Here is a 24,367-nt window from a genome sequence, read left to right on the forward strand (position 1 = left end):
GCCAAAATGCTCAGCTGCCCGGTTGTCCATAGAGACATATATTTCTAGCAGCTGACAACACCAACAATGTACAATATCAGAAATGAGTGGCATACATCAAACACCGTACCTAGCTGATGATACTGACTCAAAGCTGCCGAAAATCCCTCCACAAATTGCAGGTAATACGTATTCACCGTAATCCACATCGTCGTATTCGATGACGTCACTATTTCCTGAATGACCTTTCCCGAGCTTGACATGATGACACTGAACTCGTACACTGGGTTGTGTCCGTTACCGACCACGATGCCATTAATGTAATAGGAATCTGACAAGAGAAGAATATATAGGAATCTTATCTGGATGCGAGAGCCGCTGGGTGCCGTGATGACCCACAGGCAGTCCTTACCGAACCGGAACTCCTCCACTTCGTTGGTGAGAATGACGGATAAAATATGGGGTGCGTCTTCGGTGGTGTACGTTAGATCGATGTCTGTTGAGTGTTCCCCACCACAGTGCTCTTAAGGAAATAAGCAAAAAAGAAAAAGAAGAAAAAAGGGTTCCTTAATCTGGTATTAAAGATGCTATGTCAGATTTTTGGCCGATTTGACCCAAAAATTTTGATTTCAAATTCAATGGGTATTTTGATGGGGGTCGAGAAAGTTACAAGCTTTCATTTGAGCCATTGCTCGAAAAAGTAGCAGTGAAATAAAGTGCTCAAAATTAGTTTTTGTCGGGATCCCGACAACATATCACGTGACCAATTCTTATGGGTTTTATAAGAATTGTTTTTTAATGTTTGGGGCCAAAAATCTGACATAGCATCTATGAAATTGGTATAAATTTAGTTTGCAGTATATATTGATACCTCACCATGCAATGCCTCAAATCCCGTATCTATGTACTATAGGTTTTCTCGGTCAATTTCGGAAAAAGAGCAGCCAATTTAACCACCAAGCTATTCTATTTCGCGCAAAATCGAATGTTACTCAAAAGGGTCATTCGATTTCGTTTTGGGATTAGTCAAATGTAATGTTGCGACATTCGAATTAACAAAATAATCATTCAATTTAACAATTCATCAAAGCAGCATTCAAATTCGCAGACGCTTCTTGAGGCGTGTGTGTCAACAAAAAAGAATGACGCTACGCTATAAAATTGAGCAGAGTGCTTAAGGAATTTGACTCGACCCAAAACGAAATTGAATGGCTGAATTCTGAATTTGAAACGCAGTAACAACTGGAAAAGCAAAACAGCTTCAATTCGAACGCATGAAAGTTAAATTGACTGCTCATTTGCCGAATTTGACCGAGAAAACCTATATTAAAATGAAAGCAATTAACAGGGAAAAAGTTAGAACTTTACAAAATGTAGAGTGGAGTCACAGATTCCCTAATGGCAGTTGTGAGATTGTTCTAACTAGCACTGAAAGCTTTGTTTTCTAGGACATTCGGATAATCTCCATGTAACTCAATTTCTGGTTTTCATTACGGGAAAGCTCCATTGAAGAATTTTTGAGTTTGGCCACAAAAACTCGGAATGTATGCATCCTTTTCACTGATGAGTGGGTGCGTTTACTTTGAATTGAGTCATAACATTTAACGGATGAGCTGTTATCAATTTCGAAGCAGTCAGCAGCCCCATTGGTTTGTGCATGATCACTGGTTTGTGCATGATCAATGTTTGATCATAATTACATGGAGATAACAGGTGTGAGTTGACAATGGAAAAGGATGTTAGTATTTCTTTTGCCTCTTTCTTTAATGTAGCTATGCGGACTTACCGCAATTTTGTTCGTCGCTGTAATCACCGCAGTTAGCAATGCCGTCACACACTGCACTTTCGGATATACAATGTGAATCGTGACGACATCGGAACTCATTACATTCACCTGAACTCACAAAAAGAAATTAGCATAATTAAAGGAACAATAGACCGTATTGAATATGACGTCACCGTTCAAATATCTGCCCTACAAGATGGTGTCTGTGCGCGTGTGCGTGGGTGTGTGCGTACATGTACCGTAGAAATCAAACCGGGAATGTTGCGTGCTAGGTGCTTCATTGATGTACGCGTTTGGACGCGCATACGTTTGCCCTACAAGATGGTGACTTTCATAGCAAAAGGGGGTTATGCAATACGGTCTATACATAACAAATGGTAAGAAAAAACTCGTCAAGATCACAGATTTACATAAAACTTAAACCGGTCCAATAATGATGTTCAGAAAACATCCCTTGAAATTATTTCTGTCTGAAAAACTGATGGGAGACTTTTGGGACGCTTGGTGGTAGCAGACTTACCGGGTAAAATCCATTGTTCTCGGTAATGTGCGCATGCTCAGAACTTGGTAAACAATGGAAATTTACCTGGTAAGTCTGCTGCCACCTAGCGTTCCAAAGTCTCCCATTCCCTGTTTTGAGTGAGGTTGCTTTTGCCAAGGGTGACTCTTACCTGAGCTGTTATACCTTCTTAGTACGAATTGAAAAGCTCTCCAACCAACGGGAGAATCATCAATAGCCAATTTGGTGATCCACATTGTCGAATCAGATGACAGATAGGTCCTACCCGATATGATGTTATCATCATCCCCATCAAAGATGGCGATACGGGTTGACCTGATGGACGGGTCATGCCCGTTTCCTAAAATGATGGTATCCCCCTTAAGTTTGGACAGGTTGATGTACATAACCTTGAGTATAATCTGTAGGCTTGAGGTGGTGGTTACCGTCCAAAGGCACGAGTACCTGGGAGGGTATGCCGACTTTAGAGTTTTAAGGGACATCAGTTCCACGCTGGATAAGTTGTACACTGGCAGTGACTTTGTCAGCTCAATGTTGCGCTCTCCACACATAGTTCCTGTAAATTATGTCAAAGATTATCAAAACCCAAAGCAATAGTTGTATTAATTGCCGTAAAGGGACACGTTGCCTTGAAGGGAAACGTTGCATTGGATTGGTCCATGAAAAGCGTTTGAAACCGTTTGTTATGAAATGGTTAGAATTAAAAGATGTTTTAAAAGTAGAATATAACGATCCACACAATTATTAATATGCCTCAAAATTGCGTGGTTTTAACTTTGCGAACTAACACGGTCGGCCATTTTATGGAGTCAAAAACTTTCGTAACTACCGTCGTGACACCCATGTCAAGCAAGATGGTGCTTCGTCCTGCGGTTGAGACGTAAAGCCGTTGGTCCCGTGTGTAAAGCATAAACTAATCAGTGCACTTATCAAAAAGAGAGGGGTTCGCCCCAGTGTTCCTCGTTTGATTGGCAGCATTGTTGCGTTCAGCTAATTTTCTGCTTGAGCAGCTCTGTGATGAATGGTCTGTTTTTAGCGCTTTATACACCATGTCTCAAAGCGCTTCCAACACTACAAAAAATATCACTGGGTCTTTTCATTACTTTAAGCCATTGGACCATTGTAAACAGTGTTTTCCAAAGGCCCATACTTCATGTGTCACAACTAATACATAAAATAACAAACCTGTGAAAATTTAGGCTCAATCGGTCATCGGAGTCGGGAGAAAATAACTGGAAAACCCACCCTCGTTTACATACGTTTCGCCGTGTCATGACTTGGTTTAATATAAATCCGTAATTCTCGATATCGAGAATTGATACTTGTTTTAATGTTTTCTCAAAAAAGAAAGCATTTCATGAAATAATATTTCACCATTACCTTCTGTAAACCCCGTAGGTTATTTGTAAGTCTGTGATTTGTTTTCTGTTCCAAAAGTGTCCAATGGCTTTTTCAGCTCCCTGGTGAGTAAACACCTGTGCCGCCAAATATGTAGCGCACTAAAGCTAAATCAATCACAAGAACCATCTCTGCCCTCACAGGTACCCACTGGCTGGAGAGAAGAAATTGCCTTGCTCATCAGGGACACAGGTGTCACGACCGGGATTCGAACCCACACTCTGCTGAACAGAAACACCAGAGCTTGAGTTCGCCGTCTGGGCACCTATAGACTCACCGCATCCCGTTTCATCTTTGAAGTTTTCGCAATCCACTGTTCCATCACATAACCCATAGGGCGCCAGGCATGCCGAAGTCTGGCAGGAAAAATGGTCGGCTGGACACGAGTCTACGGGTAAAAATAAATCCCTTTCAAACGATGAATATGCATTATCAAATTAATGAATATGCAAGATAAGCATGATGCATTTGCAGTTAGAATGCCTACGTATTGTTCGTGCGTCATGCGCATTGATTGCACTGAAATATGCTGCACCTTTCGGCCCAAAATCATAAATCTGTCACTATGTCCTTTGAAAGGGAAGGTGTAGCCTTCGTTTGACCACTCTCTAAATTAATGGCAATAACGACCTTTGGTTATAGAAGCATAGAGCAGCTTTCGACCGTAGACAGCATTTTGAAAAAACATACCACTTCGAAGTAATGCGGTAATGTAAAAGATATTAATTTTTTACCCAATTTGAATCTGAGACGCGTCCAGTAGCAAGACAGTTCTTTACAGAACTGAGAGGTCTCCCGAATTCCGAAAAAGTACTCCGCGACAGTAGAATATTATATCAATACAGGTAAGTACTCAATAGGGAGGTTTAGCTGCACGTAACGCGAGCAAAAACGTGAACGTCAACAAATTGTGTTGTTTCAAGATGACGTCACCACTTCGGGCTTATTTATTTTTATGCTCACGTATGACGTGTGCACATACGTACCTGACATGAAAAATGGGTTTTTCACGTATGCTAAAAACGTGAGCTTTAAACAATAAAATATTAATTGACGTATACATTCACGTTGCTCGCGTACGTGCAGCTTAACTCCCTAATCTACCCATAGATGTAAACATGTTACCATCTCGCTAAGTTGAATTTCTGTGTAGATATCATTTTTCACGTCAGGTACATACGTGCAGACGCCATACATGAACATGCAATACGCTCAGAATAGTGACATCACCTAGAAACGACACAATTTTCTGACGTTCACGTTAACGTGTTTGCTCGCGTTACGTGCTGCTAAACCTCCCTATTAACTTACCATCGCAGCCAATTTCGTCCGTGAAATCAAGGCACTGTGATACATCATCACATCTCTGCGTGTCTGGCACACACTGGGTACCTGAAGTGCATCTAAATTCATCAGCGCCACACTCAACTGTGAAAGAAACAACACAACATTAAAATTATTCATTTTGGTTTTATCCTTGCACTGATGAGTTTGATTAATCAGTTTGTATATCTGGAGGAAATATTACCTCGGACAAATCTGGAGTGCGTTTTGGCGACCCCAACCAAAAACTGTTTCTGACGTCATAACCAAAACGGTAACCGAGCTCACAATTGGGTTATCGTTCAGTCTGAACATCAGAACCAACGACCAACAACCGAAACAGTTTTTGGTTGGGGTCGCCAAAACGCACTCCAAAACACATATGTCGTTGCGTCACTACAATTTGTATCAAATGGGATCATTAGGCACACCATGTAACATCAGTGCTTGTGTCAATCAAAAGGGGGGGGGGGAATCAGTCGATTGGATCGATGTTCATCACCTGTAACAAACTTCGATATCTGGAGGAAATATCACCTCGGACCAATCAAAACACAGGCGTTAGTTACGTCATGAGCACTTTTGTCACATGAAATCGGTGGGTAAGTAAAACCAGTACGTGTGTCTATTGAAAGGGGGTACCAGTCTATTGATTTATAAGTTTTGATTGGATTGATGTTCTTCACCTGTAACAAACTGCGATATCTGGAGCAAATATCACTTCGAGCCAATCAAAACACAGATGTCAGTTACGTCACTAAACTGTTGTCCAATGAAATCAGTGGGCAAGTAAAACCAGTGCATGTGTCGATTGAAAGTGGGCACCAGTCTATTCATTTATAAGTTCTGATTGGATTGATGTTCGTCACCTGTAACAAACTGCGATATCTGCAGGAAGTATCCTCGAAATATAGAAGAGACTGAAAATGTCTCGAACGTGATCCACATCTTCGACTCTGCGCTGGTAACAATAACCGGTGTTGTCACACCAAATCGTTGCATGATTAGGCTGTTCTCGTCGCTTGGCCGGTGCCCGTCTCCAACGGACAGGATTTCTACGTTGAGTTTGAAGTCTAAGAAGCGAAGAAGGATGCGATGGTTCTTTGAGGCAGTGATGAGCCAGATACAAGACATCTCACGTGGATAAAGTGAAGGGTATCGTGGTGAAGTCAGATTGACTATGGTGTCGTTGTTTGTGAGTTGGATGAAAGGATCACCACATGGCTCTAGAAAGATGAACAATTTTGAGAGAGAAAAAAACATGAATTTTTAATTGACCATGGCCAAATTTCGGCTTTGGATTCGGCTTCAGGCTCCGTCCTCTCGTCTGAAGCCCTTGGCGCGTACGCAAAGCATGCGCAATATTGTCAAAACAACCGCGGGGCCATGCTAGCCTCAGCCGAACCTGGAGCCGAAGCTTAATTCAGAAAACATGTTTACAATGTATAGGCTGGCTTGAGTAGTGATGACGCCATCTCATATTATACACCGCCTACGTCCGCGCTAAGATAACCGCCATTTTATTTTGCTGAATTTATACCATATTGATCCACATCAAGAAGCAAGCCACAATAACATCACTGTAATCGATCCCTGGCATATATACACACAGACACAGTTAAGATTTTCTTGTCCTAATTTTCCCCGTCCTCATAAATCATCTTCTTCGTATAAATTGACTTCCTTCTCCCCCAGTCTCTTAACAAGGACGTCAAACATCCATAATGTCTGTCCTTGAAATCTTGGTCCAGTTTCATAGAGCTGCTTTTAAGACACTGAACACTATTGGTAATTACTCAAAATAATTGTTAACATAAAAACTCACTTGGTAACGAGCAATGGAGAGACATGTTGTTTGTTGTACAACTTTGTGAGAAACAGCTCCTTCTGAAGTAACGTAAAATTTTAGAAAGAGGTAATTTCTCACTCAAATAATAAAAAACTTTAGCTGTCAAAAATTTGACTCCCATAAATAGCCGACCGTGTTAGTCGACGAGGTAAAAGGAAAACCACGCAATTTCGAGGCACATTTGTGTAGATCATTGTATTGTACTTTTATAACATCTTTCCAACCATATGCATTTTATAACAAACGGTTACAAACGCTTTTCAAAGACCAACTCGACCGGTCCAAGGCAACGTGTTCTATTAAGCCCTTACCACAAAAGAGTTCGTCATAGTAGTCTGGACAATCCGCGACGCCGTTGCAAATGTTCGCTCTCTCCAAGCAAGAGCACGTCCCATGACACGAGGGTGAATCTATATACACACAGCGAGACAAGGGTCAAAGAAACTAGAACATATGGTTTTCTTGTATTAATAATGATGTAGATGGAAAAAAGAATGAATCAATCGAAGTTGTATTCATCTTGATAGGTTGGTTTTGTTTGGTTTTAAAGCAGTCGGTTCATTAATACTGACAGGCTTGAAGTCATGGGAAACCAGAACCTAATTTGAATGTAGCTGCTTTAGCAAAAAAAAAAGATGCTTACAAAAGATTAAGGTTACCAGCCAAGCTTTATAGCACATGTACCATTTGTGACTGGTATCATGCTCATCATAACTCTACTGAGCAAAAAAAAAAAAATGTTAAGCAATGTCTTCTGCTTACGCAAACACCAACACATTTCACAAACACCAAGCTTTCAGTATTACCAAAGTGATTTGTTTTGTGACTTTACATTTTGCTTAGCAATGATAAATAATAAAACCAAAAGTTATATAGCGCCACAATCATGTAAACATGCTCTAGGGCGCTGTACATGGCATTATGGACAAAGTAGAAAGTAAAACAACTTAATAAATAGAATTCCTGAAGTACTAAAAATGCAATTAATGTTTTGGTTTAAAATCTAAAATACAAAACATTATTAATAAAGAGAGTAGCTAAAATCAACATTTAACTCGTTGTACAATCGGCCATTCTGGTTGGATTGGAAAGCTCTATAAAGTGTTACTCGTGATTATGGCACTTTACACCAGACAAGGAGAAACATATCATTCCCGGGAAATCGACGGTTTGTAATCAAGTTTTAAAAAAACTGAATAATTTACCGTGACAGTTCAATTCGTCGGAGTGGTCTAAGCAGTCTGGTAACTCGTTGCAGACAGCTTCTTGCGTCACGCATTCCAAACCAGATTCGCATGGGAATTCTCCATCTTGACACACTTAAAAGAAAGAAAAAACATCGAAAATGATCAAAAGGTTGCTTCAAATACATAGAAATACAGCAGAGTTTGTTTATAGATGATCTTCCCGTCGAGGGAATGTGACAGACTCCTACATTAGATACAAACCCCAAACTGGCGACCAATCTCTTTCATACAAACATTGGTTTAAAGGCAGTGGACACTATTGGTAATGACTCAAAATAATTATCAGCATAAAACCTCAATCGGTAACGAGTAGTGGGGAGAGGTTGAAAGTATAAAACATTGTGAGAAATGTCTTCCTCTGAAATGACATAGTGTTCGAGAAAGCAGTAATTTCCCACGATTTTGATTTCGAGACCTCAAGTTTAGAATTTGAGGTCTCGAAATCAAGCATCTAAAAGCACACAATTTCGTGTGACAGGGGTGTTTTTTTCTTTCATAATTATCCCGCAACTCCGACGACCAATCGAGCTCAAATTTTCACAGGTTTGTTGTTTTATGCATATATGTTGATATACACCAAGTGAGAAGACTGGTATTTGACAATTACCAATAGTGTCCACTGCCTTTAACAGACGATCTTCCCGTCGAGGGAATGTGACAGACTCCCTACATTAGATACAAACACCAAACTGGCGACCAATCTCTCTCATACAAACATTAGTTTAACGTCCATGATTATGAATCTCACAAATCAATAAATTTGGATTCGGTGACTAGACGACAATACTTATTCTTGTCCCAGTGAAATCAGCTGTTAGCTAAGGGCTAAATAGAGCTATAGATTGACCAGCAAATAAAATAAACTAAGCAACTAAAGGGAGGAAGAACATTTGCCGTAGGTCCCTTTCTTCATCTATTTCAATGCTTGTAATCATGTCATATGGGTATCAAACAAATGATGAATTAAATTAAATTGAATTCAATAGCGATTTATATCGTGCTGAAGTGTACCGAGTTTAGTACACCGACTCACAAGACCGTAGTCACCGCTCGAGAATTCTGTTTCATATTTTAAAAGTGTTCATTTTAAATCGAGTTAATCAAAGACCACCTAAGTAAGTTTAGGAAATGTTATTCCAGTTCTTTTCATTAAATGACAGTTTGCCTGCTCAGTTAGGATTTCCACCATAAGGTCATTTATAGAGTACAATATTTGTATGGATTTCAATATAATGCTTTTATTTTCATGTTTTGGAGCTCCTGGTATGGGGTGTAGAGTCGTCCTTAAGTATGATTGGCAAAAAGAACCATTAATGTTTTAAAGAGTCCGGGTACTTTTTGTAGGACAAAAAACACAATGTCCACAGATTAACGTTACAAAAAGTACCCAAATCCTTTTAAGTAAAACATGTATTTTTATATATATTTTTTTCAAATAAATACATACTCATTTTCATGTAGGCCTAATGACATTTTGATCATTACGAGTATGGAAGTGCAGTAAATGACCCCATAGCAGAGAAGTTTATGTATATCTTTATTTATTTTTGTTAACTTCATGTAAATTCAGTATAGTTGTCTAAAATACCTATTGGTTTGATTACTCGCAGCGAAATCTGCAGTACACTTAAGAGTGTTGGGTGGCCCGTAGTCTTAAACGCGAGCCATATCCGGTTTGATTTGATCACCAGCCCCCCCATAGGCGTAACGCTAACACTGCGCTCTAGCACCAATGACGTCATATTGCTCGGGTCGTGCCCAGTGCCGACGGAGAATGAATCTTCGTTCTCGTCCAAAATAAAGTTGACGAATGAGAGGAGCACGTGGGCGTCGTCACGTGCCGTCACCAGCCAATGGCAGAGGATCTCATAGGGGACGTCGTTAGGGTATTCGGGTGACGTCAAATTGTACGTGTCCACTACGGAAAGATCGATGTCAGTTTGTCCGCAGTGTTCTGAAGAAAATAATTATAAGAAGGGAAAAATGGGAGTGAGCAATAATACCTTTTCTTTAAAGGTACTGGACACGTTTGTTAATTACTCGAAGTTTATGTTATATAGCATAAACATTACCTGAGAACGAGCAACGGAGAAGTGTTGTTAGCAACGAATCCCTCAAGATAACGTAGTTTTTGAGAAAGGAGAGGTAATTTCATTTTTTTTTTATTTTTTATATTTGGATCTGAGAAAGACTTTAGGCCTGAAGCCTTTCTCATGCATCTTGCAGCACATACATTTGTGCAGCAAAGAGTTTTTTCTTAGTATTTTTTCTTGCAACTATTAATGACCAAACGAGCCAAAATGTTCACAGATCAAGCATTGGGGTACACTGAGTGACCATATTTGTCTTTGACAATAATTACCAAGCGTGTCCACAGTGCCTTTTATGGGCTCAGACAACCAACAGACAACCAACAGACAACCAACAGACAACCAACAGACAACCAACAGACAACCAACAGACAACCAACAGACAACCAACAGACAACCAACAGACAACCAACAGACAACCAACAGACAACCAACAGACAACCAACAGACAACCAACAGACAACCAACAGACAACCAACAGACAACCAACAGACAACCAACAGACAACCAACAGACAACCAACAGACAACCAACAGACAACCAACAGACAACCAAAAGTAAAGCCTGAACATCTGACGTCACACCTCGAGGCTCGTGAATACGCCAGAAAGTGACCTCAAGCCTAGGTTCACCCTGTTCATAATCAACTACATTCATAATATGCAGACGACCGAAACATCACTTCGGACCAATCAAAACAAAGATAGAAAGCTTACGTAATTGTCCTTTATCCAATGAAACCATTGTATCCAATGACATCACTGGTTATCGAAAGCAAGTATACCTGTCAGAATATAACCAGTGCATATTTGGTAATAAGAATATAGAAAAAAGGGTAAAAATGAAGTATTCTTACCGCATTGCATTTCATCCGACTCGTCAGCACAGTGTGGTGGACCGTCACAAGCCACTCTTTCATCCATACACACTAAGATCACATCGTGGCAACCAAACTCATTCGAAGCACACGACTCTAAACAAAAATAAACAAGGAAAAAGAGAACACAATAAAAACACCGAATTAGCCTCATTTTACAGTTAATGTGTTATCTTCAAACCGTGTAAGTTTAATTTAAACCTGTGGTCACTGTTTTTTTTGGCCATACACAAAATACCCAAACCCTTTAAGCTTTTTTAATTATGGGCCTGGCGGCAGCTTTTTGTGTGTGCAGAATTCAATAAAATCATCGAAATTTTGCCGACAAGGTCGTCCCCGAAGAAATTAAGATTATATTCATTACCAATGAGCAAGAACATATTCATAACCATAGTGAGCAAGAAAATATTCATTATCATATTTCGAGCAAAGATTACTAATTACCATATTGAGCAAGAAAATATTCAGAACCACATTGAGCAATGTCTGCTTTGAATTCAGGTGCAAAACATGTGGTTTTAAGAGCATCGAATTCAAGTTCTGGTGGTTAAGTCATATCGGAGTGTGGGTTCGGGTCCCAGTCGTGACACTTGATACTTTACCATAATTGCTTCTCTCCACCCAGGGGTATAACACCTGCAAGGGGTAGAGGCTGATAGTGTGATATGAAAAAGCCTTTGGAGCGCTCGGCTGCCCATGCTGTATGCTCACATGGAGCTGAGAAAGATTAAAGGAATGGTATTGACCCAATGATCACGGCACTCTTGTAAAGCGCATTGAGACGGTTGTTGTGAAACCGGCTATAAGAACTAGTTATTATTATTATTATAAGATATGCGACTTACATAATGAGACGACTAGAGAACAAGTCTAGTTTTAAGATCAAACGACTGTTTGGCTCAACAAGAAATCAAAGAAAGTTTGTACATCTTGATGCAATTGTTGCAAATACATATTATTTTAGTAAGGATCAACACACATTTTGAAAAGCTGGAAATTTTGCTTTAATTTTTCCCATCATTAACCATCAATTTACCAAAGCTGGTTCGACTAGTAATTTTGCTGATTTAATCATTTTCAATTTCGTAAAGAGGCAATCAATTTCGCTAAAACGAGAACTACAATAAGTAAACGACTAAAGAAATACAAATAAACAGATAAACTGTAAAAGGCAACTGTTTCGTACCTTCACTTTTAAATCAAGCGAACCTTATTTTCTTTATTTTATATTTAGTTTCCAGTAGACTTTACCTGAGGCCCCATAAGGTTTCTTTCTTCGGGAGAGCTTTAATGGTTAATTGGAGCAAGACCTGATATTTGAATGTGTTTAAATGGTTTTTTTTAGTTCGTTTTTTTATATTTTAATATTCACCAACCATCAATCTGTTGGCGTGCCAGCAGACATCTTGGCATATTATGTTCAAGAGTGGCAACAAATTAACCGCATGCCTTTAACACTCGCAAGGAAACAAAAACTTAATCGCAAGCGTTTTTAAGATTGCACAAATTCCAGAATTGACTGCCCCAAAATGAAATTTTATGACTAAACGCTCGCCTCAAAAAAAAATCCTGCGAATTTGAATGCATGTTCGATGAATTGTTAAATTGAATGATTATTTTGTTAAATCGAATGACGTAAAAGTATGTGTGACTAATCTTAAAAAGATATCGAATGACCCTTTTTAGTAGCATTCAATTTCGTGCCAAATAGAATAAGCTGGTGGTTAAATTGGCTGCTCATTTTCCGAAATTGACGAGAAAACCTATATTATTATAAACATAACTAATAAACAAAATTTAATGTGTAGATATGACCAATTTATCACTAAAAGGAACAGTGCACGAAAGGGTTAAAATGTTCGCCATCTCATTTGTTGTCCATGACCACGTTTTTAAAACTCAAGTTTGAAAGGTTGCTGCATGTAGATCAAAATGGCGCCACGTTGACGGTAAGGACAATGCGAAACACAAAGACGAATGATCTTCAGTAAATATTGATTTGTATGTAGCCTATTTGGCGAGTTGTACTAAAAGACCAAGAGCGGGATTTAGAAGCACGTGCTTGGAGTTATGTTTCGAGGATCAAAGGAGTCTAGTTGCGAAAAAAAAAATTCAAAAAAAAAAAATCACCGCTTCATTTTACTGAAACCAATCAAGTTTTCGTTGAAACAAATTGTTAAAGTAAAGAGCAAATATAATTTAAAACGAAACACGCATCGTTATCTGGCATATCCATTAAATACTGACAAATCTTGACGAAAACATAGTTGTTCCGACCACTATATCGGAACAACTATTAAATATAAATCTGCGACAAATACAATAACTGTATCGACTGCAATAAGTCTTGACGAAAACAATAGCTGTTCCGACTGCTACGTCGGAACACCTATAATAAGAGTGAACACTAATTATAACGCACCATGTCTGTCAGACTTGACACTCCTGGTGCGACTGAGAGTAGAATTGCGTGAACAAAAAACAACATTCTGATGCTGATTCAGTTATAGGAACTCCAGAAAGGATAGTTTTAATCGAATTTGTAGAATGTGTGATGTTTCCTTTCTGAGTTCGTGGGGGAGTATGTTCCAAAGTGAAGCCAGATCTAATAATAATAACAACACCAATTAATCGTGTTCAGACGATCTAGGACGCTACACATGACATAAGTAAAACAAACTAAGCAAGCACATTGGGTCGTATGAATAAAAAGTAGTATTTACTGACAAGTACTAGCAAAAAGTAAAAGCATAAACTTCCAAGTAGAAGCATTCAGTAAAAGCATCTTCTAAATTCCGTATGAATAAACCTATTCTTTTACTGCAAAGTATTCACGTAATGCTTTGGAGTAAATACTTCTGATATACCATGGCTGAATGGTTCTTAACAAAAGGTATCCTTTGTATTACAACTCCCATTCACGTCTACGTACGCACTCACACACACAGCCAAAGCAGCATTTGATTTAACAGAAACATAGAAATCTTCAAGTCAGCCATGAGGTTTTTATTCTGACAACATTTTGATGAAGACGACTCATCTGGACACACATAATAAAAACGTTTTTGTTAAGCTTTTGAAACTTGGAGTGGAGCATGACAGCGCTGTATAGAGAAGATGAGAGCTGGATATGAGCAAGCTATTTAACTTAAACTTAAACGTTTTAATAATAACACGAACAACATTCTATTGAAATGCATTTAATTGTTTAGAAAATACTTCTTCTGATTTTATTAACAATAAGCCTTAATGATCGAGGCATTCATTTCTGAGTTGAAAACATTCTGTATATCTTTTTTAAAAGCTTACTGTAATGATACAAAACGGTTTTTTTTACAAACGGTTTTATTTTATCCTCAGCATATATAAACAAGTTTGATTAAAAGCAGTTTGAGTTTGTGTGTATTGTTTCTGTTGTGAAACACTGTGTATGTGTCTGTTTAATATTTCAGTGATGTCTTTCCTTTGGACTAAAACATTTATCCTGTGAGGAACATTCATAAACACTGTCATTTCTTCGGACGAGCCTTTTACTTCTGTGCCCAAGGTAGCTCTGGAGCTACCTTGAAAAATCACTAGTATTTACTTGCATTTTGTAGTATATTCTCCGTTTTATTCATATGGAAGTAAGTAAGTGCTAAAATTAAAAGAATTTACTTTTTGGTAAAAGTAGATACTTTTAGCATTTTAGTAAATACTTTTAAGTAATAGTTTTTACTTCCTTTTATTCATATGGATGGTAGTAAATACTTGAAATTTTCAAGTATAAGTAAGTACTACTTTTTATTCATACGACCCATTGTATGAAGAAAAAAAACAAGAAACAGAATGAAAACAATAGGAATAACAATTCCTAAAAACATTCCGCACCTGTTAATAAAATATGAGAACAGATTTACTCTACTCTAGATCTCGGGCTCTAATAGAATAATTCCCAGAGGAGTTTCATTCTTTATGTGGCTCGCTTATCATAATATCATAATTGCATAATTAGTTTATAGAATTAGGACAAAGTAAACAGTCGTCGGCTGCCGCTATTTGAAGAACATAGAGTGTCTATACGTGTAATTATACTCGCTACTAATTGGACAATACAATATTACGGTGAGTGGAACTTTCACGCGTCATAACTCGTTTTAAATGGGTCTTCGTAGAAATTGTCCTTGGGGAAGTGACAAGTAAAAATTGATCATGGAGTTGTTTTTTATAACTCCATGAATTGATACGATCCAGATCGATCTACTTGTGTATTAAAGGCACTGGACACTGTTGGTAATTACTCAAAAAATTATTGTTAGTATACAACTTACTTGGTAACGAGAAACGTAGCTGTTGATAGTATAGGTTTTCTCGGCCAATTTCGGAAAAAGAGCAGCCAATTTAAACATCAAGCTATTCTATTTCGCGCGAAATCGAATTCTACTGGAAAGGGTCATTCGATTTCGTTTTATGATTAGTCAAATGTAATGTTGCGTCATTCGATTTAACAAAATGACCATTCAATTTAACAATTCGTTAAAGCAGCATTCAAATTCGTGAGTCGCTTCTTTGGGCGTGTGTGTCACGAAAAAGAATGACGATACACTAAATTGAACATAGTGCTAAAGGAATTTGACTCGACTCAAAACGAAATTGAATGGCCGAATTTTGAATTTGAAACGCAGTAACAACAATCTATCTATCTATGATATTGCGTGTGATACAAGGGTTGTATAAGTATACCAGGGGAAAAAACCTCTAGGCCTAAAGTATTTTAATAATTGAGTAAGAAATTACCCCTTTCTCAAAAACTACGTTATTTCTCACAATGTGTAAATAGTAGAACCGTAAGAAAACACTCCGCTGCCTTGATTAAGGAACTATGTATAGGAACACCTACCCAATTCATTTTGAATAAGTAAATGGTGATACCTTTATAGGAAAAATACACCCAAAGCTTCGAATAAGTAAATGGTGGAACCTTGGAGGAAACACTCCCAATAGATCTGAATAAGTAAATGGTGGAACCATAAGAAAACACACCCATTGCTTTGAATAAGAATGGCGAAACCATTATAGGAAAACACACAACATAGCCTTGAATAAGTAACTTGTGGAACCAAAGAGGAAAACACTCCACATAGCTCTGAATAAGTAAATGGTAAAACCATAGATGGAAATTATCCAAACTCTGAATAAGTAACTAGAGGGAGTCATGATATACATCAACACTCCCCGTGTTTGTTCCAGTAATGTTCTCTTCCAGAATCAACATGAATGTCTGTTTAGTCGTTCAGTTTCGCTTTCATATTCAGGCGTATGATTTAATTTCATAAAGTGACAAAGATGCCACACTTATCCCGAAGCAACACAGGAAAGTGTTGATTATTCGATGGTTTAAGGTGGCGCCATTCTTTTTTCCCTCGGGCTTCAGCTAAGTGTTTGAATGAAATGAAGAATCGAGATGGGAAACACTGATGGACAAGTTATGAAATTTGCAAATTCTATATGATATATTGATCTATACACATTGTGCACAGTTGATGGATACATCATTGTCCTAGTTAATTCCAGCGTTTGGAAAAAACACAGAATATTTTGAAGCGGTGTTCTCCCTTATAAAGGCACTGGAGAAATGTGGTAATTTGTCAAAGATCAGTATTCTCACTAAGTGTATCACAACATATACATAATAATGATAAACAATCTGTGAACATTTTGGCTAAATTTGTCATAGATATTGCAAGAAAGTAATGAAAGAAAAACACCCTTGCTGACAAATGTGTGTGCTTTCAGATGTGAGAAAGAGGTAATTTCTCACTTCAATATTAAAAGACTTCAGGTCTGAAGCTTTTTGTTACGCATCTAAAAGCACACAAATTTGTGCAAAAAGTCTTTTTATTTTTTCTTCCATTACTATTCTCTTGCAACTTCGATGACCAATATTGAGCCCAATTTTTTACAGGTAGTTATGTTATGCATGTTGGAATAAGACGACACATATGCAAACATCCATGGTCGACTATATACCTTTATCAGGGTGCGGCCATCTTGAATTTCTCCCATTGATATCAATGTTACCAAACCCAGACTGGAAGAACAAAATAGTCTGGCTCCTAATTGCAAAATAATTATTAGCGTTCATTATTGTTATCAGATACGAGGAACATATCCAAGATGGAGGCAGCGTGATAAAGGCCTATTGCGTTCACGAACAGTATTATTATTCCTCCCTATAGTAGATCGGTAAAAGCAACAATATAAACAGACATAAAACAGCCGTCGCACAGTATAAGTTCGGCAAAAATACATAACAACCATGGCCATCCAGCATTAATTTAATAACGTGTTAATAACTCGGCCAAGATGAAATAACAAAATGGGCCTTTAGAAAACATTTGTTCTCCTGATCAAAGTTACAAGTAATGTTCAATAAAGAGTAGAGTTACATTCACTCGAGTGTGCAACATGTAACTACGAACAGTTTTGAAAGCGTTCTTTTCAATGTTTTTGGTAAGTGGTGAAATTGACGAATGGTGCGTAAAAATATCCCATGCCCACACCTGTCCTTTAATTGACGTGGCACCTGCTCTCTGCTAAACGGGTGCTATTAGTGTTTTGTGTATACGCACTAAGGCATAGGTTGGGGTTCATGTTTGTGTTTTTTTTTAGTTTTTTTTTAGTGGATTGAAAAAAAAAATACTACGAGCCAATTGTCTTTTCCAAGGTTTTTATATTTCAGGATCGGTAAAGCTGACAAAATAGTCGCATACATTGTTCATGTTTTTGGATCAAACATAACACATGAAATAACAAACATGTGCAGATGTTGGCTTAATCTGTAATGCGAGTCAGGAGAAAAATATCAAAAAATCAGCGATTCCGTTTGTTTTTGTATTCAGTTTTCTTGAATATGTCTTAATTTCAGAGGGAAATATTTGTCAAAATATTACATTGATTGGTTTGTGTTCAAATGTGTTGTGTATGTGTATGAATACACAACATTGTTATCAGATATAAGCCTCCTGTTTTTATGAAATACTGAGCCATTTTGATGTTTAAAGGTTTTAAAAGGCAGTGGACACTATTGGTAATTACTCAAAATAATTATCAGCTTACAACCTCATTTGGTAACGAGTAATGGGGAGAGGTTGATAGTATAAAACATTGTGAGAAACGTCTCCCTCTGAAGTGACGTAGTTTTCGAGAAAGAAGTAAATTTCCACGAATTTGATTTCGAGACCTCAAGTTAAGAATTTGAGGTCTCGAAATCAACCATCTGAAAGCATACAACTTCGTGTGCGAGGGTGTTTTTTTTTCATTTCATTCATATCTCGCAACTTCGACAACCAATTGAGCTCAAATTTTCGCAGGTTTTTTATTTTATGCATACATTGAGATACACCAAGTGAGAAGACTGGTCTTTGACAATAACCAATAGTGTCCACTGTAATTAAATCAGAATAAAACTGCAATAGAGCGAAACGTTTTCGTAAGGTCGTGACAAACATAATATTTACTTTAGATTTGTGATGTTATACTTTAAAGCTACGGAACACACATTTTTTGAACCGGTCCATTTTGTTTTTAATCCTAAAGATATAAATGTAAATATAGGTTTTCCCGGCCAATTTCAGCAAAAATCCATTCATTTTAACTCCTGGCTCAATCAATTTCGTTTTGAAAATGAATGCACTTTGAATCAGCATTCAAGAGTCAAAAGGAGTTATTCAATTTTAACAGTTAAGCATTCACTGGTCAACTCACATCATTCAATTTCGTCAGGCCGTTAGACTCATTCAACTTCGTTAAAGCCAGCAGCTAGAGCTGGTCAACCCTTTATTTTCATTAATGGGGAAACATTTTCCAATTGTTTGCATTCAAAGCAAAATTCTTCGTTGGGCCTATGTGCTTATACTCATTCGTTGCTGCCTATGTTGGACAAATAACTCATGAAAAATGCGTCAGATGGTATATATAGCCTAACCTACATGCCAAGATGTCTTGCACGTCAGATCATTGAAGGTTACAGAAGAAGAAAAAGATGGAGACAAAACATAAACCATAACCACAACACAAATAGAACAAACGTATAACAATCAAAGAGAGCAAGTGTGAAAAAACACCAGATTAACATTGAGTTTAACTTTTTGTAAGTTTGAGAACGAACCCTTATAATTGTCAGCTTTGTGTTTCCGTAAAAAAAACTTGTTAACAAAGAGAAGAACCTGTGTAAAAAACAGGATATTATTGAGTTTAACTTATTTATAAATTTGAGAACAAACCCTTATGATTTTAAGCTAACTGTTTCCCTAAAAAAGGACTCGTTCTTGTTTGACAAGTTCTGGACATAGCAAAAACAAAGACAACAAGGCTAAAGCAAACAAACAAAAGTTTTCGTTTCAATGTAATCGGATACATGCTTTAACTTTAAGGGTAACAAGGCAAGCAAATGGAACAATATTACAATTAAGAAAACAAAATGATAATGTAAAGTACATGGAAACACCTAGGAAAACATCTGTGTTAGTATAGAAGCTCTAATTTCCAGTTTACTCGTGTCATAAAGCCATTATAAGTCATCTTTAGTTTGAATGCAAAGAAGTTGAAATTCGTTGCACATAAATGAAAAAGAAAACTCAAACTAGCAGCAAAATCATCTTCGCTTCGGTGAGTCTTACTTTGAATACATACAATAGGTAGTAGAAATTCAACTTAAGAATGGTCAAAGTGTCGTCTTGAATACCTAGAAATGAAATAGAATGACTAAAGCGAATCTGAACGATCAAAACGCAATCATGTGTGCACGAAAACGAAATTGAATGCTTTAAAGGAACACGTTGCCTTGGATCGGACGAGTTGGTCTATAAAAAGCGTTTGGAACCGTTTGTTATGAAATGCATATGGTTAGAAAGATGTTTTAAAAGTAGTATATAATGATCCACACAAGTATCACTCAAAATTTCACGGTTTTCTTTTTACGTCGCGAACTATCACGGTCGGCCATTTATGGGAGTCAAAATGTTGACTCCCATAAATGGCCGACCGTGTTATTGGACGAGGTAAAAAGAAAACCACGCAATTTCGATGCATATTTGTGTAGATCATTGTATTCTACTTTTACAACATCTTTCTAACCATATGCATTTTATAACAAACGGTTACAAAACGCTTTTCAAAGACCAACTTGACCGATCCAAGGCAACGTGTTCCTTTAAGAGCTAAAAAGAACCCCTAGTTTGAGAGGATTAGGGGAAACTGCGTGAATTTGAATGCATGTTAATGAAATTTAATGATTTGTTGCTGAAATTGGCCGGGAAAACCTATAATATAGGTTTTCTCGGTCAAATTCGGCAAATGAGCAGTCAATGTAATTTTCATGCGTTCGAATTAAAGCTGTTTTACTTTTCCAGTTGTTACCGCGTTTCAAATTCAGAATTCAGCCATTCATATTCGTTTTGGGTCGAGTCAAATTCCTTAAGCACTCTGTTCAGTTAGCGTAGCGTCATTCTTTTTTGGACACACACGCCTCAAGAAGCGTCTGCGAATTTGAATGCTGCTTTGATGAATTGTTAAATTGAATGATTATTTTGTTAATTCGAATGTCGCAACATTACATTTGACTAATCCCAAAACGAAATCGAATTACCCTTTTGAGTAACATTCGATTTTGCGCGAAATAGAATAGCTTGGTGGTTATTGGCTGCTCTTTTTCCGAAATTGACCGAGAAAACCTATATACAATAAAACCCATATACACCGGTGTGTGTCAGCATTGTATACAGACAGCAGGCATAATTACTCCGTGGGATTAGAACCCACGACCTTTGCGATTCTAGAGCAGTGTATCATACCAATTAGACCACAGAGATTGCCCGTTATAGCTAGAGGCAGTTAGAAATATAGTGGAAATAAAAAGTGCTTTACCTGTTTCAGAAAGTACGCTCAGCTGAATCTTGAAACCATCTCGCGGCGGATTGTTTGAGATATCCGTCTTGAAGACCATCCACATCTCCGGGCCGGATGAGATGATTTGCCTCACCTCTCCACGGTCTCCAACACTTTTATCTGGGGGTAGTCTGTACCCCTCATACACCGTAGTGTAGTTCAGACCGCTCCCAATGAATAGGTCGTCTTTTGCGCTGTTGTGTCCCTCCACCTGGAAGTCTAAGATTCTAGCGCTGATGATAGTGCCCTGTGGAGCTGTGATGACCCATGTGGTGAAGCTTTGTGTAGGGTATCCGTTGGAGGATCCGTAACCCGGGGAAGTTATGTTCGTGGGTGACTCTGAAGTGATGTTGATCTGTTGGAAGTCATCTGTGGGTTGTTGAGAGTGAGAGAGAGAGAGAGAGCGAACATTGATCGTGTGAACGCAACACTTAGCTAGCTTCGCTGATGCTAAAAACTTTGCTGTCTACTCCATTCAAATGGTCACAGTGAAGTTAACTTTTCGTATGAAGATACACAGAGAAAGGACAGGGGGGTTGACAGAATGGTTCCCATATATTTTCTCGATTTGTGGCATGACGTATGTACCATATATTGTGTATTCATTGTGTTCTAGAAATTTCGGGAATTCCTTATAGAGAATGTACAATTTAAAGGCAGTGGACACTATTGGTAATTACTCAAAATAATTATTGGCATAAAACCTTTATTGATTACGAGTAATGGGGAGAGGTTGATAGTATAAAACATTGTGAGAAACGGCTCCCTCAGAAGGGACGTAGTTTTCGAGAACGATGTAATTTCAACGAATTTGATTTCGAGACCTCAGATTTAGAATTAATTTGAGGTCTCGAAATCAAGCATCTGGAAGCACACAACTTCGTGTGATAAGGGTGCGACAAGGGTGTTTTTTCTTTCATTAATATCTCGCAACTTCGACGAACGATTGAGCTCAAATTTTCACAGGTTTGTTATTTTATGCATATGTTGAGATACACCAACTGTGAAGACTAGTCTTTGATAATTACCAATATAGGTGGGTGTACCCTCTGCCCAATATTTGTGCCAAGAACTCGTTATCCAACTTTTGCAGAGAGGTCAATCTTCGGACAATGGCCCCAAAATGTGGAATAGCCTCCTGTACAACTAGAAATACCAGCTCGCTTTACTCAAGACTGCCCTCCCGATTTAGGGCAAAACAGTGGTGAAAAACATAATGTACAGAGAGAGCCCCTTTTTAACCAAGGCGATATTATAGATAAACCACAAGTCTTGTGCATGGTTGATCTCAGTCTCCTTAAAGCCAGTGGACACTATTGGTAATTGTCAAAGACCAGCCTTCACAGTTGGTGTATCTCAACATATGCATAAAATAACAAACCTGTGAAAATTTGAGCTCAATCGGTCATCGAAGTTGGGAGATAATAATGCAAGAAAAATAACTCTTGTCACACGAAGCTGTGTGCGTTTAGATGGTTGATTTCGAGACCCCAAGTTCTAAATCTGAGGTCTCGAAATCAAATTCGTGGAAAATTACTTCTTTCTCGAAAACTATGGCACTTCAGAGGGAGCCGTTTCTCACAATGTGTTATACCATCAACCTCTCCCCATTACTCGTCACCAAGAACGGTTTTATGCCAATAATTATTTTGAGTAATTACCAATAGTGTCCACTGCCTTTAACCAAAGAGTCTCCAAACGCCACTAGGTTCGAATCCCGGTCGTAGCTTTTTTCGACGGACATAATTTCACTAGATAACTGATTTTTTTTTATCAACATGTCAGCTGTAAGCCCTGTTCACACTATACCTTTTATCCCAGTGAAATTACAGCCCGGTGATGCCTTATTTTGTTCTCACTCCACGGTTATCCCGGCGCACTTTCACGTCATGTCCATGTATTCCGCGGGGTTCGGTTGCACGTTTTAATAATAATATCCCGGGGTTTTACCGCTTGCCCCTACTCCAGGGCAGAGGTGCCTTTCCCCAGGGTATGCCCATTTGCCGGGGCAGACCGGGGCAGACCAGGGGTAAAGCAATCGAAGTGTGAATACTGAACAGGTCTGCCGTTATTCCCGGGGCAACCCCGGGGAGTAGAGTACAGTGTGAACAGGGGCTATATACATTCAATGAAACTTACCTGCATTAGCTGTTACGATACAATTACTAAGAATTCCCAGAGCCAGAATCACCCGCCGTAGCCTGGTTGTTTCCCCATCACCCATCTCGCCGTCACTGTATCTGAAGTAAAAAAGACACAAAATCAGCACACAATCACTGATTTATATGCAAGCCACACGTACCATTGTCCCAGACACGACTCGCGAAATGTCACCGACTTGTTAAAAGTTCTTACTTATACATCGGTGACTTTTCATGGTTGACATCGACGTATAAACCTGCCAGCCGGCAAATTATTTCAATTATGATGTCTCGTTCTTCTTCTCTTGAAACCTGACCAAAATATCAGAGCAAGCTTGTCTATAGATCACTCTATCAATAAAAAGTTAATGGCCTGACGTTTCGATCCTAGCAGGGTATTTCTCGAAGGCTAATTGAGAAAAGTGCCAATAACTATTTTTTGCATTTATACCATTGGTTGGATATCAGTTTACAGCAGCTAATTTTATTCACTTTATTAAAAGACACAAAGGCAAACACGGATTTTGATTATAGGATTTTTTTTCAACTTTTGTGATGAGGTTAGTTTGTGTCATTATTACTTTATTGGTCGCTACCTCCGAGTTCTGTGGGGAAAAAATCACAAGCATATTACTCGGGTGGGATTCAAACCCATGACCCTTGCTATTCTAGAGCAGTGTCTTACCAACTAGACCACCGAGATTGCCCGGTAGCTAGAGGCAGTTCGAACCATACACTTTAGCAGCGGTAAATGTAACATGTTAAATCGGATTTTTTTTTTCTTTCTTTTTTTCACTATAATATGCATTTCAAGAACACACATAGTAGCCTTTTGTCAAGTTTTTCTAGGTTTTGGAGGGCAGGGATCCCAAGCGAAGGGAACAGGAGACTTTCGCTCCAGTCGCTTGAGATCGCGGATCTCTAAGCCACAAGGCCTTGACAAAAGGCTATACACATTGTGCAGAGGCAGTTCTTAGTTCGTTTGAGTGGTTCGTCCTTTTAATTGGTTAGTTCAGCCATGAAATCGAAAACTGCTTTTGACACGTTCGCAATTTTTGCTGAGACAAGTTCGTATATCAAGGAATGATTATATTCTTGTGTCAGGGTTTGATTGCAGAGGTGGGACTTGGATGAGCAAGGAAGATTTATTCGTTTAATGAAAGCGGGAGTATCATCGTTTTGTCTGCAATACCACTCTCGCAAAGAGACATGGAGACAACTCTTTTTAGA

At 38.3% G+C, this 24,367-nt stretch overlaps 1 protein-coding gene across 1 annotated transcript in view; it reads right to left on the reverse strand.

Moving 5' to 3' along the window:
* The window catches only part of LOC139945458 (uncharacterized), a 41,189-nt gene extending 17,969 nt beyond the window's left edge, over positions 1-23,220 (reverse strand). The window contains exons 1-12 of the mRNA XM_071942809.1: positions 23,136-23,220; positions 20,976-21,365; positions 11,049-11,165; positions 9,691-10,056; positions 8,061-8,174; positions 7,167-7,265; positions 5,876-6,232; positions 4,995-5,111; positions 3,961-4,071; positions 2,437-2,841; positions 1,766-1,873; positions 110-502 (exon numbers count right to left, since the gene is read on the reverse strand). Coding sequence (XP_071798910.1) covers positions 110-502; positions 1,766-1,873; positions 2,437-2,841; positions 3,961-4,071; positions 4,995-5,111; positions 5,876-6,232; positions 7,167-7,265; positions 8,061-8,174; positions 9,691-10,056; positions 11,049-11,165; positions 20,976-21,365; positions 23,136-23,220 — 2,662 coding nt within the window. The remainder of the gene's footprint in view (positions 1-109; positions 503-1,765; positions 1,874-2,436; positions 2,842-3,960; positions 4,072-4,994; positions 5,112-5,875; positions 6,233-7,166; positions 7,266-8,060; positions 8,175-9,690; positions 10,057-11,048; positions 11,166-20,975; positions 21,366-23,135) is intronic.
* Positions 23,221-24,367: the final 1,147 nt, after the last annotated feature.

This window comes from Asterias amurensis, chromosome 12 (genome assembly GCF_032118995.1).
Source record: "Asterias amurensis chromosome 12, ASM3211899v1".
NCBI lineage: Eukaryota > Metazoa > Echinodermata > Asteroidea > Forcipulatida > Asteriidae > Asterias > Asterias amurensis.